This window comes from Paramisgurnus dabryanus, chromosome 5, assembly GCF_030506205.2.
Source record: "Paramisgurnus dabryanus chromosome 5, PD_genome_1.1, whole genome shotgun sequence".
Lineage (NCBI taxonomy): Eukaryota > Metazoa > Chordata > Actinopteri > Cypriniformes > Cobitidae > Paramisgurnus > Paramisgurnus dabryanus.
The window spans coordinates 10,134,345-10,160,148 of NC_133341.1; the positions used below are offsets into that span (position 1 = coordinate 10,134,345).

A 25,804-nucleotide genomic window follows, 5' to 3' on the forward strand; every position below is an offset into this window, starting at 1 on the left:
TTAAATAATTCGGGAAAATCTTCCGCTATACCTTTAAACGTACAAAAAAGTATGTTTCGTGTTTTTGAAAGTTACGTATTAATACAAGGGGCCCTATTTTAACGATCTGAAACGCAAGTGCGAAGCGCAACACGCAAGTGAGTTTGTGGGCGGATCTTGGGCGCTGTTGCTATTTTCCCGGCGTGAGAAATAACTCTTGCGCCGGGCGCAAATAAATAAGGGGTTGGTCTGAAGTAGGTTCATTATTCATAGGTGTGGTTTGGGCGTGACGTCAAATAAACCAATCAGAACCCTATCCAACATTCCATTTAAACGCAAGGGCGCAAGTTCCATGGCGGGTTGCTATTATTATGACGAATTTACCAGGCACACGCCAGGAGCGGTTTACAGCCGAGGAGACCCACGTTATTGTAAGAGTAGTCAAAGACAGAGAAGTTGTTTTGTATGGGGATAGGAGAAACCCGCCCAAATCAGCGTAGGTTAAACAGGCGTGAGAGGAAATAGCCACAGTCTCATCAGCTGGCATCCCCATCGTTGCGCCAAGCGCTACAATGATGTCAGGAGACGGGGGAATCTTGCCAGCATAAATCGGGCACGCCGTGTAACGGGAGGTGGATCTGCCTCTACACAGACGCTAGCAGAGAACTTCGCTGCGTCCACCCTCACAGCTGAAAGGGTTTGGGGGCTTTGAAATCGGTCCCAAGAAACGCAAGCAAGGTCCAACCTCAAAGTACTCTTACAAATCAAGTTCATATACATTAAGGTTTCTTATGAAAACATTTTAATAATTATTTACATAAAATAAACGTAATACAGCCACACAACAAACTTATGAAAATATTTTAATCGTTATTTGCATGAGAATTTTTTAACGCAGCACCACAATAAATAAAAACTATCACCTCAATGCTCACCACTATGATTCCCCTTATCTCGTGTATTAATATTTTTTAGTGTAACAATTTATGATTTGCAAAATAAGTGTTGCATCTGTGTAGATTAGATGCAAAGTGTATGCGCGTTGTGCACGCTATACATTATGGTCAAGCATGCGCCCTTAAAATAGCATAATGAACAACGCGCGACGCGCCACTGACTTTAAACTTTTTTTTTCTGGTCAGTGGCGCAATTGTTTTTTGAAACTGCAAAATAGCATCAGTGATGGTTTGCGCCTGAACACGCCTCTTTTTTTGCGCTGAACCGCCCAGGGAGCGCAAGTTCAAGTTTGCCGACGTGCGTCTGTGGAGGGGAAAACCCGCTGTGTGCCGGTGCAAAATACAAATGATACATGCGTCACTGACAAAGTCAATTGCGCTGGGTGCAAGATAGGGCCCTATGTATTAAAAGGATAGTTCATCAAAAAATGAAAATTTTGTCACAATTTTCTGACTCTCATTTTGTTACAAACCTGTATAAATGTCTTTGTTCTGCTGAACACGAGGGAAGATATTTTGAAAAAATTTTGTAACCAAACCATTCGTGGACCCCATTTACTTCCATAGTATTCTTTTTTCCTACTATGAAAGTGAATGGGGTCCACAAAGGTTTGGTTAAAAACCTTTCTCAATATATCTTCCTTTTGTGTCAGAACAAATACATTTATACAGGTTTGTAACAAAATGAGAGTCAGAAAATGATAACAGATTTTTTATTTTTGGGTGAACTATCCCTTTAACAGTGAGTCCAGGGTGGCTGACTAGAATGTTTTACAATTTTGGGTTCTGTATGTTTCTTGAAATTCAACTTTGTAATGTACTACAGCTAATAATAATAATAATAATAATAATAATAATAATACAAAATGAATAATGATGGTCAGCACTGTTTTTATGCTTGCTGCAAGTGAGAACGTATTTAATGTATTTTGTGTTGTATAGGGGAGAGCGGGGTAAGTTTCTTTTAAAAATTATTTTACTATTATAACCATGCATAATTATTATGGCAAAAGGCAAGTTATGAGTGTATGCCCATTTATTTATTTTTTTGTTAGGGCCAACCAGTAGGGAAATATGAAGATTATCTCATAATTTACTCATCTGATTCTCATACCATTCCAGATGTACTTGACTTTTTCTTCAGCTTAACACAAACAAATAATTTTATATTAAAAAGCCATCCTCTTAAGGAAGCCATGACAAAACTCACAAAAACACATACATTATACTCCACTATAATAACTAGATTCCGGCAATTACGCCATCTGTGTTGAAGGAAAGGGAGGGGAATAGGAAGGGCTGTTGGGCTGGGCTAATTTAATGCGCAACATGGCAACCAAAACTCACTACACTAAACTCTCTTGTAAATTGCGCCCAAGATAGCATTACTACCATAGTTATTATAGTTTATAACAGATATTATTGATATTCATCGATTACTCGAAGAAGACCTTTATTAACCCCTTGAAGCTGTCTAGATTACTTTAATGAAGGATATATTCACTTTTTGGGGGGTTTAAAGCAAGCAGTTGTTCACTGATCCTTGTTTTCTACTGTTATAAGTTTGGAAAAGTAAGCACAATTACTAAAATAACTTAAAGGTGTTCATCTGAAAGATGATGGACATGTGTATCTTGGATTGCTTCAGGGTGAGTATTGGGTAATATTAATATTTGTCTGGAGTATCCCTTTAAAGGTGCAGTGTGTAAATTTTGTGGTAAGGTTACGAATAGCAACCAATGGCTCAGTCCACTGCTCTTCCCTCGCTTTTGAAATGCATAGAGAAGCTACGGTAGCCGCCACTGGAAGAACATGTCATCGACTGAGACAAATTAATAAAAAGTTTGTCCGTTAAGGGCTTCTGTAGAAACATGGTGGCACAAAATGGCCACCTCCATGTAAAGGGACCCTCGGTGTATGTAGATAAAAACGTCTCATTCTAAGGTAATAAAAACGTAATGGTTCATTATTAAAAGATCTTTATACACCCCTGATAGTATAATTTTGTATATTATTTATCATTTTGGCAAGAGATAATTTAAAAAAAAATTATGCATCTTTAAATTATACTGTAAATCCAGTGGGATTTATGACATTGATAATGTTGAATTGGTTCTCACGAGTCTTGTGACTATAGCTGTCATTTCCATGTTTCATCATGAGACATGCAAGAACTGATTAGATTTCGTGTTATCAACGTTGAACACATTTCATTTTTTGTTAAACTATAAGTTTAAGGGCAATGTAGCATTTACAATGAAATACATTATTATGAGACGCAAAACTAAAAGAAAAGAGACAGACTAGATGTACTGAATCTTAACTCGAAACCTAACACTAAACAATTTACCGAATTGTCATGAATGACATGTCTGCAATCAGTATGACAAGTACTAATTTACAGCGATGAAACATTTCAATAACCACGCAGGAATTCCTATACGTTAACACAAGGCTCATTCAGAAACCCCTTGTAGGGCTATTTCAGACATTATGAATTGCCCTTTTAAAAGGCTGCAGCAGAAAATCCATGTGACGCATGGGCATTGCATAAGCAATCAAAACAGAAGGAGAGGAGATGTCACTGCCCGGCTAGAAATAAGCTCAACACCCTCTGCAGAAAGACACAACAAAGACAGACTTGGCACTTTTGCCTACACACACAGACACACACACATTGCAGCAGATCTGTAAATGCATAGGAATCCCCTCTTTGTGAGCCTCGGGTGCATTGATAATAATGAGTGATGATAAGAGTTATGATGAATGATGTTGTTATTGTGCAAACACAGACAGCAGAAAAGTTTTCTCCTTTTCCGCTCTTCTTGATTCGTCCCCTTCCTTTCACACTCCAGACTATCTGCCCCGCAATTTTGCCTGTCAAGCCTCGGTTGCGCAAACAGGCTCCTCGGCAACCAGCCGTTCAGGATGGCCGTGGGCAAAGCAGCTGTCAGCCTCACTTTCTCACTTTTCTTACTCTGCCTCTATCTGTTTCTCCTCCCTGTCCGTGTCACTTTCTTAGGATTCATACGTACATTCTCTCTTTATTTTCTCTCTTTCTGAGATAATAACAGAGCATCCGGTTTATATACTGTACGTTATTTAAAAGCAATACACCAGCATTCCCATTTCTTATTCCACCCATACACACATCAAAAGAAGGTGCTCTCTTTTCCCCACAAAGAATGATCAAAATGATCCCAGCGAAAACTTTAGTTAGGCTGGTGCTGGATTACTCATGGATTAGTGTTTCTAATGGCTTCTGATCTCTTCTAATACCCATCAATCCTTTTCATCGGAAACACTAAGAACCAAATGAGGAATCACAGAAACCTAGCTCACTAGCTTTTGAAAAGTCAAGTAAGCACTCATTTTATTCAAGACGGGATGCTTTTTCAACATTTTCCCTAAGCTGACACATTCTGTAATCAAGAACAGAAGCAAGAAGTTTCCTCTTCATTCAGTCGCACTAATTAATGTTTGCTCAAGGATGAGAGAAATGTGTGGCGGTAACCTTTCACAGCGCGCCCCCGTGAATAGGTGGAAGGTGCCATGGAGAGCAGGACTGTGACTGAATAAGCAAGCAGAAGAGATCCTGATGAGGAATGGAGAGCTATTTCCCCTGGTAGCAGTTGGCGACTCAGTAAGGGAACGGATGTACCGAGCTGAGAGCAATTAGCAAAGTGGCCTTAATGCCAAAAATCACACAGAGAAGAGCAGAGGACGACAGACCGGCCCTCTGGAGTATAACACAAACCTCTGTGTAGTACGCGAGAGTACATCACACTTTTTGTGTCCTCATTCAAACAAAAAAGAGAAGAACATTGCTGATTCAAATTGTACAGAATCAGAAGATGGAACTCGAAACAAAAGCAATGAATCAGATGTTGTCGTCCTCCATGCTCAACATAAATATGATTTTATGTTGGATGAGCTTTTAGAATCACTTCGGTTCTCCACCATCAGCGTCAGTTAATGTATGGCTTTATAATATATTTTTGGTTTCGACTGTTTTGTGAACCCGGCAAGTGATTCATGGCAAAGATAGCTAGGCAGTGATGGCAACCGAAATGAATGACAAACAGGGCATGTGATGGAGATAAAATAAAGTCCAAGTCATAAAACTGTCATCTTCAAAAAATGCACTAAAACCGAGAACGTCTTCAGCTTCATCAATTACCTGCTGCGCTCCATGACAGCCATTAAAATTGTAGCAGAGAACTAAAAATCTGAGCATTTTTGTTCTCTCTCTGCATTTGATGAATTTTTTCCAAAAATCACACAAGCTTGTGTCATAATTATAGTATGTGTGTGTGATATAAATAGAAACTGAAATTGACATGAACGCATGATGTACCATGCAAACTAACCAAGGCAGCTACTGGTTTTTAGGGCTGTCACAATGTTTAAATAATCATCTCATCTTGATTGTTTGACCTTATCGCTATAATTTTAGATCACCGCAATGATTGCATATCTCTCTAAAAAACACAAGGGGGAGCTGCAGCGCCTGTATAAATGAGACAGTATCTGATGGCGCTCCTTAACTGACAGTGTAACACGATACATTGCAAAGACATTCAATACAGTGGAAAAAACTGCATTTGAAGAAATGCTGCAAAACTTTGAGTATGAACTGCCAGGTAAAACATACATTTCCACAACAGCAATTCCAAATTTAGTGAAGGACGCTATTCTTAAAGGAATAGTCTATCCATTTTCCATATTAAACTATGTTATTTCCTTAACTAAGAAGAGTTGATACATACCTCTATCATCTTAGTGCGTGCACGTAAGCGCTGGGGCGCGCTGCGACACTTCGATAGCATTTAGCTTAGCCCCATTCATTCAATGGTACCACTCAGAGATAAAGTTAGAAGTGACAAAACACATCAACGTTTTTCCTATTTAAGACGAGTAGTTATACGAGCAAGTATGGTGGCACAAAATAAAACGTAGCGCTTTTCTAAGCGAATTTAAAAGGGTAACTATATTGTATGGTGGAATAGCACTTTTGGGAGTACTTCGACTCGCCTGAAAAATCCGAGATGGTCCTCACTGCGGAACAAAACATCCAGGGGGCGGGGTTGGATCTAGATCCAACTCCTCCCACTTTATATACTTTGTTCCGCCAAATGAACCAGTATATTTGCGTTGTTGCAGCCCGCAATTAGTTCCAACCTGTGGTCGCCAATGTTTGCTCTTATCAATTTAAGTGTATGTTTGATTAATAATATAGTTGAGAAAGATTCATAATTTAGAAAGTATCACAGTTAGGTGTAAGGAGAGGTACGGACATGTTCCCGACAGTTTGATATCACTGAAGGGATTTATTTGTACATTATCCCACTTATAACACAGCTATTCCTGTATGAGTAAATATAAAAACAAATTTATTTGATATCTTTTATTAGCAAATAAAAAAAGTAAACCATCTACGAGGGAAACCTGTTTCCTAATGGCTGTAAGAAAAGACGCGTTAAAACAAGTTCAAAGTCCATACAAGATAAACATTTAATTTATTAATTTCTAAATAACATGCCATAGCCTATATATTTTTATAATTATGCATATTTAATTTATACTGTATCCATTAATAGGTCTTAAACTGCATGTGGTAACTTAGATTACTCATAGTAGGCTTACCCGAAATGTTTTACTCCAAAACATTATAGCAAAAAACTTACATTTCACCCTAAAGGCACTACTTTTATTGTAGTCATAAGTAAAGTTAGTTTTTATGTCAAAATAATAACTTAATTTAATAACGGCTTAATGCGGAACTGGTAACGCAGCAACACATGTATGATGTGTCTTGTGGTAAAACTGCCGACCAATGGGATCTCTGGATCGGGATCCAGCTCCGCCCTTGGATCTAAATCCAACCCCGCCCCCTGGATGTCGCGTTCTGCAGTGAGGCGCTACTGAAAAATCCGCTCCCCTTCTCCCTCTCATAATGGGAGAGAGAGAAGCCGTTTCTCAAAACCAAGTATGCCGAACTCGGACTTGTGTCCTTTGAAGTTCGAACTTGCAAGTTCAGACTCGGAAGAACGAACTCCTGACGCGAAATGCATTCTGGGAAACTTCGCTGTCATAAGTCCACACAAGTCTCCTCTGATGCATCCTCGATGAAATGGGCGGATCAAGAACACATCCGGGGATTTTATGTGAACTTGGGCTGGGTCCGAAACTGCATACTGTATAGTAGGTACTGAATTAGATGAAGTACCTACTTACTTGGCGTTAAAACAGTAGGTACTGTATAGTATGAATCCTGGTAGTATGAATGAGATTCGGACGTACTACATCTGCCATGTTGCTACATCACGTGACATACGTCGTCATCACGTCATGTCATTTCAGCGCGAAAACAGCCGCGTGCCTCTTCTTCTTCTTTGGATAACTCCTCGTCCGGGGCATCATGGGATAGTGAAGTGTCCATCGTATGCACACTGCAAAATCTAACTGGAAGTAGTAGGTCATCCGGGTACTTTTCGCATACTGTTTTTCGAATACTATGTATTCGGACATACTACTCGCCTCGCCTACTGCTTTTCGCGTACTATATAGTATGAAGTAGGCGGTTTCGGACGCAGCATTGGGCTTGATGCGAACTTTGAATTGGAACAGTACTTGGGCCGCGACTGATGACGTTTCACAAGTCCACAAGAACACAAGTACAGACAAGAACGCATATTGAGAAACGGCTAGAGTGTTACTGCGTAAGTAGAGTCGAAGTACTCCCAAAAGTGCTATTCCGCCATATACAATATAGTTACCCTTTTAAATTCGCTTAGAAAAGCGCTACGTTTTATTTTGTGCCACCATACTTGCTCGTATAACTACTCGTCTTAAATAGGAAAAACGTTGATGTGTTTTGTCACTTCTAACTTTATCTCTGAGTGGTACCATTGAATGAATGGGGCTAAGCTAAATGCTATCGAAGTGTCGCAGCTCGCCCCAGCGCTTACGTGCACGCACTAAGATGATAGAGGTATGTATCAACTCTTCTTAGTTAAGGTAATAACATAGTTTAATATGGAAAATGGATAGACTATTTCTTTAAGGATGTGTAAGCAATTGATTTTTTGCAGCCACTACAGATGTGGTCCAGTACTAATATGACCTTAGTAGGATTGGCTACTATTTAAGGCCTGTTCTGATGTAGTCCGTTTATTTTGATTGCATTTTTATTTTCAGTTTTTTCAGACACTTTATTGTGTTTATTTCTTATGAAGTTTTTTATTAGTTTTTGAAAAATATATTCATTAAATAATTACTTTTAAATATGTGTTATGTGTATTAATATTTACTGCCATGTAAACGTTGCAAAATATTTAATAAAAACATTTTTTATGAGAATTAAATGTCAAAGTAATTAAACAAACAATTAATCGTCATAATCACCAAAGCCCTAAAACAGGCAATTAATCGTCATAACCGTCACACTTTATTAGACAATTAACCGTCAGCCAAATTTCATAATCGTGACAGCCCTACTGGTTGTACAAGCTGGTATCACACAAGTTCACATTGCAAGGGCATTGTTACATGAAGCATATATCATGACAGCATTATTTAAAGAAGATGATTTAATCTGTGTAAAATATTTCCTGAGTATCTTTTTAAATAGTTACCCCACTTTATTTCCTTAATTTTTCTTAATAAATTCTTATTCTAACATTTATTGTTTGTTAGTTTAGCCAACAGTTTAGTTTTAATTAAGTTTTTAATTGCACTCTTTTGGCCATACATTCAGGGAACAGACTTGTTTCGTAAGGCAATAAGATTTCAGCACAAGCATTAGGTAATGAAAGGCACTCGACCTAAGGACAATGTTTTTCTCAATAAAGGGAAAAGCCTTAGGGTTGACCCAAACACATGACCTTGAGAAGCACATTGAAACTAGAATGTGGATCTTAAAAGTGTACAAAATGAACAAGTTCTGCTACGTACTCTTCCTGTTTATGCATGGATCCATATACAGCGTAGGCCTATAAAACATTGCATTTACGTGTCGTTCTTTTTGTTATGTTGTTGACTTCAACACTTCCCATCATTACGTTGCCACGGTTCTAACTCACAAATTCATCAACCATCTTAAGAACTTTCTGCTCGTGTACAATTTAGACATCACAATAGCAGACTTCCATTAAAAGACTTTAAGATTAGCGGCTCGGTGCGGCGCATATTGAATTATACGATGGCGTCGCATCAGTCAGAGAGCAATGACGCGTATTCATCGGACTGCGCAATGTAATGAAGCCCTAAATCTCCCTGCGGGGGTGTTGTGGCGCCGTTCATCTTCCAGCGTTTTAATTGATTTCGGACTCAGTCACGAGTAAAGGTGATATGCAGTGCTGTGCGGGGACTCTACAAGTTGATGAGACTGACAGGCAGAGATCGTTCTGGGTTATTACAACATCAGTGGAGCTTAACTAAGATGATTTAAGAATCTTTGTGCTGTTTCATACACAATGTTTGGAGGAGGCTTTCATGTAAGTTAGTGACATGAGACATCACAGAGATGTTTTATCATCCAGTATCTATATCTGCATGATCTCTGGCAATTTCACAACAACAGTTTTTCTTGACTGATCACTCATTTATTTAAACTACTACTACTGGCACAGATGAAAAGTTGTTGCTTGAACAACTGCTGTCATCCTCATAGTGTATGTTTAACTCAGTTTAGTTCAATAATAACACACCACCTACTTACACAGTAAATGTGAGCGTTAAGTAATGTACAACCACTCAATGCAAAGCATCCCTTCACGGACCATGTCTCTGCATAATGGATTTTCACAAGCACCTCCGTTTCAACATAAATGTCACACTCACACCTAAAGCATTAACAAGGTGAAGGAATATTATTGACCCTTCCTGTGTCTAGATAGATAGATAGATAGATAGATAGATAGATAGATAGATAGATAGATAGATAGATAGATAGATAGATAGATAGATAGATAGATAGATAGATAGATAGATGATAGTTTTGAAACTGAACAACTTGCCTCAGCCGAAGGACTCCTCACTTGCTCTCAGCCCCATCTCTTTGTCTATGTCTGTCACATTGAACTGTTTTCTTTGGTCTGCTCTGACTTGCTCTCCCACGAGGCTTGATGGCTCATTGGTCCTACTCCTTTGTTCTAGCCTCACAGCATCATTCCTTTCTTGCAGCATGTCAATAACGTGATCAATGTGAAGGATCAGAGAAGTTCTGTGACTGATGTTTCTTCATGCAACATATTTGGGCGCACAGTTAATCATCTTTTACATTTATAAATTGCCCGTGTATTATGCATCTCATCTTCTGCAAGTATATTGCACTTAGGACAACATTGGCCCTAAATGATAAACCTATTCTCAATGCAAACACAATTATACTAAGCAAATGATGGTGAGGTCAAAGGTTGAAGTTAACTCTACGATTGCAAGAAGGACATCCTTTGAAAAAGATAAGTATGTTATAATCACCAATGTTTATAACAAACAAATAACATAACCTATTTAAATGGAATTGTTCCAGTGTGAGGGAGAAAAGAATAGACGAGATTTGAACTCTGTGTCGGAGCTGAAGTGCAGCTGACACAGAGAGAAAGATGTAAAGCCCACAATCCATCAGATGCGCTTTCAGGAACGCGAGCGCAGGTATTGTCTTGTTCTGGCAGTCGGATTAACTTCCTTCCTTATCGATGTGATCTACAAATGCGTCTCGAGATAAACAACAAACAACTCGCTACTCTTTTAGCGCTTTATCCAGCATTTGTAAGACTCTAGACATTAAAAAGCAATAATAGGATAATTGGCCTACATATTTCCCGGAGGCAACTGATGTGATTTGTCAAGCATGGTGAATCCCGAGTAAACTATTGCTTACTGGGTACAATAGATCAACATTTAATTAAAACAGTACTGTACACAGGAGATGTATGAAATGTATGGCAATGTACTCTCGTGCAATTTCCAAAAGACTTTTAACAGTTTGGCACTATATTAGCCTGAACACGATAAGAATGCCTACACATACATACTGTAAGCAGACACTTTTCACAATGAACCAGCACATACATTGAAAAGGAAATCTCTTCAAAAATCACTGTGGTCTCCGCTTAATTCTCGGCGGCGTGCCAAAGACAACATTGCAACGCTAAACAGACAAGCGCGGAAAAGGAGATGCACTCCATATGCTACATGGCCAGCATCTGTTCAAAGTGCAATAGCGTTAAATGATATCGCTGCTGCCAAGCCATTTCTGTGAAGTAGTTCAGCACCAGCACAAAGGACAGCTCCACTGCATCAACACACTTGAACCCTCACTGAACGACTCACCTCCGAGACAGCAGAGCAAGGTGTAAACAAGCAACAGGATCTCCAGGCGGCCCATTCCCGACCTAAACCCTTCCAGCCACCACATTGTGATAAACTGACTGTTTACGCCCCGACGGCACGTACGCGGTTTTATATCGCTTCGCTCGTCCACATTTTCAGGTCTCGCAACGGACCAGCTGTTCGCGCATGACGTAATATTGGAGAGGCTATTCCGAGAAAGCTCCACCCACTCTCTACTGTGATTGGGGGTTTACCACACATCCATTCAATTCATTGGAGAACGACGACGTCCGTCAAACGGGCTGGCGCCTTTCTCTGTCCTGGTAGGAGAAATGAGCGGGTTGTCTGACAAATGAGCTGCTTCGCAAGTTTACTTCCTCTACTGAACCAACTTGCAACAACGTTTCGTTTCTGTTCATTTTTTTGTCGGAAATCCCTTAGTAATCGGAAAATAATCTAAAATTAATCTAAGGATATTTTATTAACCTAATTAAATTAATGTGCTGGACCTCCTGTTATTTCTGTATTATTACAATACAGGCACTATTTATTTTTATTATTGGCTAGGTAACGATAAAAACTATATTTTTATAATTGTTATTTTTATTCAGAATAAATGTACCTTTGAAGCATCATTAGAATTCCTAAAACCTGCATTTTTGTCCCGGACAGGGGCTAATACTGCCACCTATTGACCACTGATACAAATGCATCCAATATGCCAAAATTTTAACATAGGTCTATTGCAGCGTTTTCACTGAACTAAATCTTCCGGTTTACTTCAAAACATTGCACATTATGGAACACTAAATTGATATGTAATCAATAGTTCATGACCACTGTCCATCAACTTAAATCATGCTAGTCAGTCAAAAGCTTTGCAAAGCTACATGTTTACAACAACATTTTGATAACTTTAAAGCCCCGAAATGATAACCTGGTTGGGCTTTCATTCTAAATTCTAGCTAGGCTTGATTCTATGTAATCAAGAAGATAATGCTAACTGCTTATCTAAATATGGCTTTTGAAATACTGTATAGTGCAGGTGTGTGCCTGAGGAGCAACCAAGCACGCGAGAAGAAGAAAAAAAATGCGGACCGTACCTTGAGCTTACAAGGATTAATGTTTATAGACTAAGTGCGGGGCATCTCTTTCAGAGGTAGTAAATGTGTTACTGTACCAGGAAGATGTCTTGATAATAAGCCTAATCTTTTCACTTCCAATGAGAAGCTGGGAATGCAGTAAATAGCCTAACCTTTTTTTTTAAGGAAAATCTGGTCGTTGGGAGAAAATGTTACAATTAATAAAGACCCACATTAAATAAAAAAAAAAATACTTTTCATTTTAACTTTCTTAACAAGTGATAAGTTGTTTTAAATAATACAAATAAAGTTGAACTAACTTAATTTAACTTTATTTTTGAAGTTACATCAAATCATGATAAGTAAAATTTGAAAATGTTATTTTATGTGTATGTGTGTTTTTTGTGTGTTTTTCAACATAGTTCACTTGTGTTGGCTTACACTGTCAGAAAATGGTGCAAAAGCTGTAACTCAGGTAGTACCTTTTAAAAAAGTAAGTGCCATTTTTGAAAAGGTACAGCACCAGTGACAGCTTTTGTTCCTAGGCTCTGTGGACCTAACATGATAATGATGTGTTTTGCTTCAGTCAATGAGCAATAGCTGTGCTAATACCAGCAGTGAGACCAGCTTCTTCTTACGTGCTAATTTTGTTGACATCATATAGAGGATAAAGCATATTAAAGATGACATTTCACAAGACTTTTAAGCTGTCAAATAAATCTTTAGTGTCCCCAGAGTACGTATGTGAAGTTTTAGCTAAAAATATCATATATATATAATTTATTAGGCTATAGCATGTTTAAATTGTCACTTTGTAGGTGTGAGCAAAAATGTGTCGTTTTTGGGTGTGTCCTGTTAAATGCAAATGAGCTGATGAAATGCAAACATTTATTGTTGTTTTAAAAGTTAAACTTAGTTGTGCTGTCAATTATTTTCTCTCTCTGCACTAAATGGCAGTGCCGTGGTTGTATAATGCAGATTAAGGGGTGGTATTCCCCCTTATGACATCACAAGAGAAATCAAAATTTCAATGACTTATTTCTCACATGCTTGCAGAGAATGGTTTACCAAAACTAAGTTACTGGGTTGATCTTTTTCACATTTTCTAGATTGATAAAAGCACTGGGGACCCAATTATAGCACTTAAATATTGAAAAAGTCAGATTTTCATGATATGTTCCCTTTAAGCACATTTCATCATTTTATCAGAGTTTCTTTTGTTGTAAAATAATGTATGTTTTGGGTACATTTCTTGCTGAATCAACTCAGATTTACAAGTATTGTTAACAGAGATGAGTTTTTGTCACAACTTATAAAATATAGTTGAGAAAAGTCAACTTAAAGGAATATTCCATTTTCTTAAAAGAAAAATCCAGATAATTTACTCACCACCATGTCATCCATAATGTTGATGTCTTTCTTTGTTCAGTCGAGAAGAAATTATGTTTTTTGAGGAAAACATTGCAGGATTTTTCTCATTTTAATTGACTTTAATAGAGCCCAACATTTAATACTTAACTCAACACTTAACAGCACAACTTCTGGTTACACGTGACCTCCCTACGTCACTACGCATTTACGTTAGGTCGCGCTGGACCGGATTTAGACGAGAAATTGTGCTTTAAAAGTGTATATTTGTTATTTTTATTGTCAAAAATGACAATCGTTTTGCTAGATAAGACCCTTATGCCTCGTTTGGGATCGTTTAGAGTCCTTTGAAACTCCGTTGAAAAAACTGTTATGTGTTGATTCAACAAAAAAATTTAAGGCAGCAAAGCATTTTTTACAGTGTGTTTGTCACAGCCACCGAACACTGCACTCGCATCAAAAACTAATAAACAGGTCTTATTATTCACAGCCTGCACCTCTAATTCCCACAACAAGATGTCTCGCTCACTCAGCACTGACATGTAGATCTGCTTTGTTAATGTTGTCTATGAACTTACTTTGAACTAACATGATTCAATTTTGCACACTTATTTGTATCCTGCTTCTTTTCTTTTTATTTCCTTGACTGCAATATATAATTTTTTATTGTCTTTTGTATTGTATGTACCAAAACCTGTAAGGAATTTAACTATATAAGCCTCTAACAGTACAGGAATTTAAGAAAGAAGATTTTTTTACTGAATGTTTTGCAATATTTAAATTTCAAGTTTTTGTTTATCATCTATTTAATTATTACTAGAAATTATTTTAGGTTTTGGTCCAGTACGTCTCTATTTTCAGGTGTGATGATGCATTGTACAGGAATGTTGCACTGTAGATTCCAGTTTTAGTGTATTTTCCATTGATTCAATCAGAAGCATCCAGAAGTCCTTCACAGAGAGAATGAATGTGATCTTTAAAAAAAAGTTTACCTTTTTTTTATAAATTTACATCTTTTTTTTCACTGAAACTCTGAAAATTGAGAAATTATGGGCTGAATACCAAACATCTATGTGCATGGAAATTGGACTGAGACTCAATCATATTAAAGTAGACCAAAAGGATAATCTAAGTCCAGTTTCAAGACTAGGTAGTGTTCAAAGAAAACTGGGTTATTTTCTTTTCCTTTCACTTTTTGGTACGCAGGTGTGAAAACATTTTTACCTCATTCATCACTTTACAGATGTGGTGTTTGAGAAGGTTGCCACTAAGCATAGTTCTGCCATCCATTATGGAGTAAAGAAAATAGGTCTGATGTTCTAAGTGAAACTGTACAAAACCATACAAGGTGAGTACTTAAGGGTAGAACATGTTTTTAAAAAATCACAGGCATGGCAATAAATTTCATTTAAACATAGTTTCTATAGTTCCATTGCATTCAATCAAAAAGTAATAAATAATACTTATCACGGTGTTAGTTTTATGTGGAAATTAGATGAGAAAAACAACATTTACGCATTTGTTGACAATACACAGTATTAGTTATTGTTTTCTCTCACACAAAATCACTGTTTTCAATAAACCTTAATAAATCCCAGATGCTTCTCTGTAGGCCTGAGGGTTTATCATGCTGTTTTACTTTGGCCAGCTGCTTGGAGCTCATGTGCTCAGACTGTTTTCATCCCTCCATGAATTCAGCCTGTGGGATGGAGGTCAGTGGGAAACTGAAAATGTGTATGTGTTATGTTTGAGTGAGTTGTGTGTAAGGCCACCCACAACATTTGCATGCTTATTCAGCACTTTTACGTCCTCCCTGGTAAAGTGCTGACTCATATAAAACGGTAAAGCACAATTTTTAGCACATTGCATTTAAAATAAATCGCATTTATATTTGCTGTTTCAGTTTATAGATTTTAATATTAATATATTTACTTTGGTCAAACCCAACCACTGATTTAAAGCAACACTATGTAGTTTTTTTACCTTTAAATAATGTCTCTAAAATTATTTCAGTGATAGAACAACTTTTAACTGGACAAATTGTACTGTTGCTGCAACCTGAGCAGCCTCCTAGCTGCTACAAGCACACTCTGAAAGTGGCGGTGGAGGGTAGGAAACACAGCCCCGCCCCTCCCCCTGCCTGCAGAAGAGTGTCTGATACCAGGCACTGTTGCGCTTTTCAACCACATGGGGGAGCTGTAAGTCATTTTTACATGGAAACTACATAGTGTTGCTTTAAATGAACATAGAAAATGTCCATATATGGCCCAACCGTAATTTAAAGGTCACGTTCTTTCTGATCCCATTTTTTAAACCCTAGTTAGTGTGTAATGTTGCTATAATAGCATAAATAATGCCTGTAAAATTTTTAAAAGTTTAAAGTTCACTGTTTAAAAGTTCATATTTTCTTTAACAGAATTCACCTTTTAAAGCTTACAGCGATCATTCGGTTTGGACTACAGCCCTCTACTTCCTGCTTTAATGACGTCAGTAGAACAGTTTTCTGACTATAGTCCGCCCACAGTCGGAAGCTAAGCTAACGGCAAGCTAAGCTGCTATCGAATCACAACACACTTAACAAGCTACACAATCAGAACTCGATACGTATTTCTGAGGGAGGGACTTCATAGAACAATGGTACCCATCGTAATACTGAACACACAGAATAAAGACTTAAAGAGACAGTTTACCCCAAAATAAAAATGTTGTCATCATTTACTCACCCTCGTTTAATTCTAAACCTGTATAAAAAAAAAATATTCTACTGAATACAATGGAAGATATTTTGAGCAATTTTTGTAACCAAACCAGTTTTTAAGCACTATTGACATCCATAATATTTTCTTTTCTAATATGGAAATCAAGGGTGCTCTTATTTCCTACTTGATTACTAATATTTTCCTTTGTGTTTGGCTAAACAAGATATCCAACCCTAATCGTGTGGTTCAGTGAGATCTCCATGCAAGTGATACAGACCATATTTAAGTTTCAATAACACAACAAATCCATCAGAGAGATAGTTAAGACTTTCCAAATTAACAATTTGGTACATTCTGACAAGAAAACACACTGGTGAGCTAGCAACATAAAAATCTTGCACGTCTAACAGTGGTGGATGTTCGCATTATCTTCTACATCAGTGGTTCTTAACGTTATTCCTGGAGGCCCACTGCCCTGCACATTTTGTATGTCTCCCTTATTTAACACACCTGATTCAAATCATCAGCTCATTAGAAGAGATCTCTATGAACTGAACTGAGTCTGTCAGACAAAAGAGACATACAAAATGTGCAGGGCAGTGGGCCTCCAGGAATAACGTTAAGAACCACTGCTCTACATGATAAAGAAAAACCCCTTCACAACATCCAGGTATACAGGTTTGGAACTTGAGGGTGAGTACATAATGACAGAATTTTCATTTTTGGATGAACTACCCTGTTAAAGGGATAGTTCACTAAAAAATGAAAATTCTGTCATCATTTATTTACTCTCATGTTGTTACAAATAGGGGTGTCACGATTCTCCAAATCCTCGATTCGATTACATTTTCAATTCTAAAGCCACGATTCGATTCGATTCTCGATGTTTTTCCCCTTTTTTTGAAAGATAAAAATGCTATGTCATTATTATTTATGATTTATTTTTATTATTATTATAGTTTCACATTAACATGCACATTACGTGCTTTTCCTCGCATGGGGGTTTGTGGGCTTCACTTTACGCAAGAAAGCTTGTAAGATTCCTTCTTGCACGCACATGGACTTAATGCGTGCGTCTTGGACTTCTAACATCTGAAATAAATCTAGCACGTCATAAGCAGCTGCGCTTCTCTCTGTCTCACGTGCATGCGCTCTCGCATCTGTTCGAAGTCTAAACATAAACTAAAGTAGTGATCCTTACGTATTTGTTCAGTTTAATGCGTTTCATGCGAGCTGAGGCAAACTATCCCTTTTGTTTAAAATATAACCCGCTGCATTTTGGCGCCTCTCTTACTCTCGTGCACATGCAGAGAGCTGCGCTCTGTCCGAAGTCAGATCACTAGGTAGTAATCCTGTTTATGATATGCATTTCAAGGAAGGAGTTGTAGCAATACATCCCTCGTGTTTAAAATATAAATCTCGGAGAGTTTTTTCCCCCGCTTGGCAAGCCGACCGGACATGACATGGGGGCGTGGCAGCATCGACGATCCCATTTTTTTATTCGAAGTTCGAGGGTGTGACTTAATTTCGATCGAAGGTGACACCCTTTGTTACAAACCATTATAATTTTTGTTGTTCTGATTAACACAAAGGAAATTATTTTGAGAATACATTTTTTTTTTTTGGGTGAACTAACCTTTAACAATGACTGACTCTGCATAGTAGTGCACAGTGGTGTCAAAAGTTTTCATATTCATTACTCAAGTAGAAGTATAGACATAGGGTTTAAAAAGACTTTTGTAGAAGTTGAAGTATCAACTCAAGGTTTTCACTTAAGTAAAAGTGTAAAAGTGGTTTCAAAACTACTTAAAGTATAAAAGTAATGTAAGGAAGAATGCCATTAAGGAAAAAAGCCCGCGCCACAGGGACCTATTGTGCACTACTCTATCTTCTTTTCTAAAGGCCGTAATAACTATAGTGTTATATTAAAATGTTAATGTTAAAAAATTTGGGATGCACTAGGCCAAGGGGAGGCAACTTCAGTCCTGGAGTGCGGATGTCGTGCAGATTTAAGCTCCAACCCTTATAAAACCTTGGCTACCTGTAGCTTCAGGTGACTTTTAGACCTTGATTAGCTTGTTCAGGTGTGCTGGATTTGAGCTGGAGCTAAACTCTGCAGGACATCGGCACTCCAGGGCCTACCCCTGCATTAGGCTATCTGTTTCAGCCTATATGCCCATTAAAAATTAACGCATTTTAGTACAAAACAAATACATTAAAGCAGTGGTTCTCAAACTGGGGGCCACGAGATGGTGCCAGGGGCCCCAGATTTATAATATTTTATAAAATACATTATTTTATTATAAATTCTGTGTAATTAAACCTCAGAAAGATAAGGCTACTAAACAGCAGCAATACATTGTATAATTTAATATGTTTTGTTTAATTCAACTTTTAAGTTTTAGAATGTTTTATGTCATACATTTTCTTTGGGGGGGGGGGGCGCAAAGGAATGCACTGTACACAAGGGGGCCGCAAAAAAGTTTAATAACCACTCCATTAAAGAACCATATGTGTAATACTGAGCATTAACATGTGTTCCATGGAGAGGAAGAAATGATGACTAGTTGCCTAGTTGATGACTAAGTATTGTAATGGTGCTAAAAGTCAAACTTCAGAACAGGGCCAAATGGAGACCCTGAGCGGACTTTTACGGTGGTGCCCTTCTTAGTTAAAAAAAACAATAAAATCACATACATGTGAGAATAGAAATATGCTATTGTTATTATTTATTATTGTATTTTGACAGCATTACAAAACTACAATTATACAAATATGCAATTATATATTATAGCCTTTATTTCTGCATCTGTACTTGTGTAACTAATGGACTTTAGCTTAATCTAATGTGACAAACTGATCTTACATGTCAGTACAAATCCAAGCAATTTTGGAGAATTACTAAATGTCTTTCTTATAAGTAAATTAAAAGTCAGCTTTTAGAAAACAGCTGATGTCTATTAACAAAAGCAAAAGTTGGTATTTATGGTTATGTGTTTGATTGATTTAAAGCAACACTAAAGACTTATTGCTCTTTGCTCCCCCTACAGGTTAGAAGCGTAATTGTTCATTAGCACTGTAGCATGGCTGGCTCTGATTGGATTGTACGTAGGTCTGCCGTAAAGCAAGTTTTTGTAGTTTTCACTCGAACTAACTCGGACCACTACCCGACGGTTGGAAACTTCTTTAGTGCGGTTTTGGCCAATAGAGGGCTGCAAAGCAAATGTGAAAGAGCCATTCACCCTGTTTTGAGTGGATGAACCACTGAAACTTTTTTGGAAACGTTATTTTAAGGTAAAAAAAACTCTTTGGTTTTGCTTTAAAGGGATAGTTTGGCCAAAAATGATATTAAACCCATGATTTACTCACCCCCAAGCTGTCCGAGTTGCATATGTCCATCGTTTTTCAGACAAACACATTTTCGGATATTTAAAAAAATGTTTTAGATGTTAAAGTTGATTAAATGTAATGTTACGGGGTCCACCCATAGTCCACGACCTTCAAGTCCAAAAAAAGTGCGTCCATCCTTCACAAAATAAATCCAAACGGCTCCAGGATGATAAACAAAGGTCTTCTGAGGGTAATCCATGCGGTGTTGTTGTAGAAATATCCATATTTAAAACTTTATTAACGTAAATAACTACCTTCCGGTAGCGCCGCCATCTTAGTCGCGTCCGCATTCAGGATGAGAGCTTACGCAGCCTACAGAGGCAACTCTGCTGCTGCTCTGTGCCCCCGCCCTCCGAATTTGTCATACGTCACTAAGAAAAGTGCGTACACTACGCTAATACTCTCTCCTGAGTACAGAGGAGTCTAAGAGGGCGGCTCTACCGGAAGGTAGTTATTTACGTTAATAAAGTTTCAAATATGGATATTTCTACAACAACACCGCGCGGATTACCCTCAGAAGACCTTTCTTTATCATCCTGGAGCTGTTTGGATTTAATTTATGAAGGATGGACGCACTTTTTTTGGACTTGAAGGTCGTGGACTATGGGTGGACCCTGTAACATTACATTTAATCAACTGAAAGATCTAAAACATTTTATAAAATATCCGAAAATGTGTTTGTCTGAAAAACGATGGACATATGCAACTCGGACAGCTTGGGGGTGAGTAAATCATGGGTTTAATATCATTTTTGGCCGAACTATCCCTTTAAGTGCATTTCTTGCATTGATTATTGATCACCTCTAGATGGTAGTACTGTTCACCCAAGAATTGCCATACAGGCCTGCATAGCTAAAAAAATTTGAACATGCTTGTAAGTTCAGTGGGGGGCTACCGTTTTATCAGAGGGCGAGTTCAACCTGAATTATGTCAGGAAACCATAACAGGTGTATCCTGAAGACGTGGCTATAGAGTGTTCTCCCAACATCTGCCTTAACATAACATAATTTACAGCCTGACTCAGCACACTGAGTCACTTCGCCCTGAAAATGCTAAATTTTTCGACGGATTCAGACAGATGGAGGAATAGAGTTGCTCGGAAAATGCATTTCACAAGATGCCAGATAGATTTCAGGAACTGTATGTGATGTCTCATGGAAATATTTTATTGTCTCTCTTTTGAAAGATCATCTTGTCCCTCACAATACATGCTAAAAAAAAATATAAAGAAATAGGTTAAGTGTTTGCTGCAATTTACACGTAGGGTTGAAAAATGTCAAAATGTCTTGTAATTCAATGTAGAATTTCAATGCATCCCTTATTATGGCCTGCCTTTGTAAAATCATACACTTTCATACACAACAGCAGATTAAAATGGAGAAAGGGAGTGTCATAAATCACCCTGGGATGTTTTAAAAACTGTAATTAGTTTGACCACCAAGAGCAAAAATCTCCAAAAATCTCTTTTCAAACTGTCAATTAGTGCTGTTTTTACCAACCTGACTATAATCCTTCTGAAAACAGCACAGTAACACTATAAGTGGCTGTTCTGATGGAATTTCTTGCATTGAATGTGCTGAGGGTGTTTACAGTATGGTGTTAGGAGAGTCACAGTACTGCATTGTCAGTGTGCTGCTGTTTAATGTCACACTTTGTCTACCCACAAACAACTCTGGCAGACTTTCATTGGCCAAAGAGTGCTCCAGGGCAGAAAGGCATTTTACACTAAGGAGTAAAATACAGTGTTTGTTCTTTATCGCTCCCATTAAATTCATATGAAAACATTTCTCCTATTTCTTTACAATGGAAGACTGTATGTAACAGAGTAGGTTGAGGTGAACACAACTATAAGTAATAAAGTATATAAGTAAAAAACTCCCGGCCCGCGGGCCATTTGCAGCCCCGCCCTTTCCTCTGTGCGGCCCGCGTCACCTTTCAAAAATATAACATAATCTGGCCCGCAGAAAGATTTTTATTCCCTTTGTTTTATATTCATTTGATTTTTGATTTAAAAAATGTTCGTTCACATTTCGCGTCTAACAACGCGTTAAAACGAGTCAAAGCATTTTCCACTTTCCAAAGTGCTCGAGAGCGGAAGTTGCGCTCCGTGGCGTGGGTCGCGTCACCCGTTGCTACGCAGCCATGAACCGCGCGCGCTCCGTGATGTCGAGGATAACGGAATGCGTGATCGGATTTTAATTCCTCAACTGAACCTCGCGTCAATCATATCATTGTCAACATGCGATCAGTTAATCTGATCGGGACCTTGTAGTGTTTGTCCAGAGAAGATTTGTTACTTCCGGGTGGATACTCAGCTGTTACTCAGAGAAGATCGAGCTGCGGTGGGGTTAGTTAGTTCACATCAAGTCACAGCTTCTAATGGAGACACCGCATATGGAGGCAGAGCCGTATGTGTACTGCAACACATTTTAAACTACAGAAAAGAAAAGAGCCATCAAAGTGCCCAGGTTAAGGAAAGAGAAAAGATTAGGAGAAATGTACAGAAGATAAAAGTATGTATACTGCTATATATAATGAAGTATAATATATTATTATGTAGCTTACTATTCAATTACACATAGAGCAATATTATTATTTTTTTCTGTCCAACTAGTCTATGTAACATTGACTACCCATTCAAAAGTTTTAGGATCACTTTCACTTATTAATATTTTTCCACATATGTTAAAAAAATTCATTAAAACTGAAATAACAAAGAACACAATGAAGTCAATACTATGACTGAAAACAATCCAAAATAAATCAAAACAGAAACACTTACTGGTGGTAATTTTTTATAATAGTTTATAAATCTATACAGAAATTAAATTTGTTAGTTTAGTGCAAGGTTTTAATAGGTCTTAGTTATATAAGGTTAAGAAAAGATTTACTTACTTTTATAAAATAATGTGTATTAAAAAGATAAAACCACTGCTTATATATTTTCAAGCATTATTATACATTAAATAATAGAAAATAAACATGACATTTACAGAAATATAGTGCTTTTTTAACGTTAAAATAGCTTTGCGGCCCCCCGATGAAAGGTCTGTCTTAGAAATGGCCCCAAGCCAGTTTGAGTTTGAGACCCCTGGCCTGCTCTAAATGATGGTGCAGACCTTGTTGTGGATGTCCTCAGCTGGTAAATCACTTCATGATAATCTTAACAAGTCTCTGGGTGCCACAGTAGTTTCTTTGCCATATTAGATGTTAATGTCAGCACTCAAGATCTTCTCAATGGTACTGCGGCAAACCCATTACATTTTCTCAAAACATGATGCCACTTTACCTTGTTTAGCGTTGAGCACTTTTATAAGTGCCCGTCTACCAGCTGTGTTGATGTACTGTACAGTTTGCACTAGCTCACTCCCTCTTTTTATCAACTGATGTCCTTGGTCAACAATAGGATTTCTCTCAGCATGGCGAGTGTTCTCTGAGCACTAATAAGTCCCATATGTGGGTCTGTATGATTTGTTCATCAACTAGCACAGAAATATTTTACTAGACTAAAAGGAGAGACACACTGCACGCTGTACACTTTATTCAGCTTTTGACAAGGCAGCCTCTGTTGTACCCTGGGCAGCAAGCCAGACGTCTCTACCTAATACGCTAATACAGTCCCTGTTTGGTGTTAAAAGGTACTTTGCTCATGTTTGGGCAGCATTGTGACTAGATTTGAACACACTCTCACCCACAAAAACACATAAATGCTTAAAGTCCTTTGTAAGATCGAGGGTTTAAGCCAGGGTTCTTGGACCGCCGGGCCTCACACTTCAAAGGAGAAAAGACCACTGGCTTTCTCCTTTAACAGTAAAATGAAAACAGTCAGTGACTTGAAGAATGCTCAGAGACACTTGTAAAGATAAAGAGCCTGTATACTGGGCTGGAGAGAAAGAGAGTTGTTAGCACTCTTCTGCTTGTGTTTTCAATGGGAAATTGTGATGTAAAGCCTTTCCTCGCTAGTTTGGCACAAGCTGGGTTTTGTGTGGTGACTTTTCAGAAAATGCCTATGGCAAACAAACACAAATTTATAGTGACAAACTTTTTACAAAACATCACAGAATGTACTTGAAATGATCTTGTTTTCTGCCCCCCCCCCCCAAAAAAAGAAAACAGCACACTAAAGTTAGAAAACATTTCTGGCTATTCGTTACAACTCCTCTGAGAGCAATTTTTGAAAAAGGACGTAATGTTCATTTCTGAGAACCGTCTGTCATTTAACACTTTCCAAACATTCATTGTAAAAAAACATCATCAGCATTGTGGGATAAAATCATATCTTGCGTTTTATAAGAGGCAGACTTCTCTTTTCTTGTTAAGTTCAGACAGGAAGTGGTTAGAAAACACATTATACACATTATAATTTTATGTTTGGTGTTTGTTTATATATTTATATTTATTTGTCATGCCTGCCAATAAAACCCTAAGGGGTGGTTTCCTTGACAGGGCTTATGCTATAGTCCCAGACTAAAATGCATGTTTGAGCTGCCTTAATTTATGAACACCTTGTTCTGACCTTAAAGAGCTCCTATGGTCTGATTCACAATTTTACATTTTCTTTGGTTTGTAATTGACCTATGGCTAAACCACGCCCCCAAACACAATGAGCCAATCACAGTGCGCATAGCTAACCCAATACACTCGGACATTCTCTGCTTTTACGTCTATTGAAATGCATTGCAGTTAGTCATTCGTTTTTTCTTGTCATTTTAAGTTTAAAATGGTCAAACCGTGTGCATGGGGTACATGCAACTCCGTCACTAGGTATCCCGAGAGGCCGGGTGACGTTGTGTATTTTTACCCGTATTTACCCGGCTGGGGTCGCGCTGACTGCGCACACGGCTGGGGTGGCGCTGACGTCTGCGTCCACGCCTCTGGCGGCTGCGTCGGCGGCTCTGGGTGCTCTGGCGGCTGCGTCGGCGGCTCTGGGCGCTCTGGCGGCTGCGTCGGCGGCTCTGGGCGCTCTGGCGGCTGCGTCGGCGGCTCTGGGCCCTCTGGCGGCTGCGTCGGCGGCTCTGGCGGCTGCGTCGATGGCTCTGGGCGCTCTGGCGGCTGGGCAAGTTCCCCCTTCCTCCTGTTCTTCCTTCGGGGTCGCGGAGCAGATAGTGGATGCGTGGGAGCTCTCAAGTCGGAGGAGGACCCCCCAGAAGAAGACTCCCAGGAGATCATCCTCTCACGCTTCCCTCGAAGGGACAGAGGTGGGGAGTGGCTCTCTGGAGCCGGAGGAGAGAGTTCAGGGTCGCCGAACCCCCACATCCCTACGGTTCGTCCCTCCTGGATGGCCTGAAGTGGACGGGGTTCGGCGGTTCTGGTCGGGTTCCGCCTGGAGCTAGCCCCGGGTCCAAACACGAAGTAAAAACTACTTAAATGCCCTAATATAACTATGGCCTAGTCCTGGATTAATCTAAACCTTGTCCGGGAAACCACACCTAAATGTTTATGTCTATTTTGATAAACTTAACGAATTGCTTTGATGTCAAATTGAAGAGCTTAGCTTATATTCATGATGAGCTCCCACTCTCACTCCCACTTCAATATAGTTCTATAAACTTGGCACATGTCTGTTTCCTCTGGGAATGTATGTATCAGCATTTTTTCAGGGAGAAGAATGTTGTGGCTCCTCAATGGATAAGATGTGTGGAAAATCTATTTACTTTTTTGTTTCTTGGTCAAAGAACTACACATCTATCCTGTCTTGTTTACCCACTGAAATATGATTCATACTGTGTGCTTTCATGTATAACAGGCTATACAGTTTATGTATCGTAACTTCATTTGCTGAGCATAGTCATTCAACACACACATACAGCGATTTGAAGAATCTGTGCTACAATTTGTTCGACTTGTGCTATATGATAACAGATTAATAGATCCTTTGTGATCATGCTACATTGGGAATCCATGAAGGAAATGTTTTTGATTACGCTTCATTCTTTAACCCTCTAATACTTGGATAAAGCTGTTCAGCACAAAGACACACTAGTGTTGGATC

At 38.5% G+C, this 25,804-nt stretch overlaps 1 protein-coding gene across 1 annotated transcript in view; it reads right to left on the reverse strand.

Moving 5' to 3' along the window:
* tmem8b (transmembrane protein 8B) overlaps window positions 1-11,457 on the reverse strand; it is a 216,939-nt gene extending 205,482 nt beyond the window's left edge. Inside the window, exon 1 of the mRNA XM_065266938.2 lies at window positions 11,274-11,457. Within this exon, the coding sequence (XP_065123010.2) occupies window positions 11,274-11,358 (85 nt within the window). The 5' untranslated portion in view covers window positions 11,359-11,457. The remainder of the gene's footprint in view (window positions 1-11,273) is intronic.
* Window positions 11,458-25,804: the final 14,347 nt, after the last annotated feature.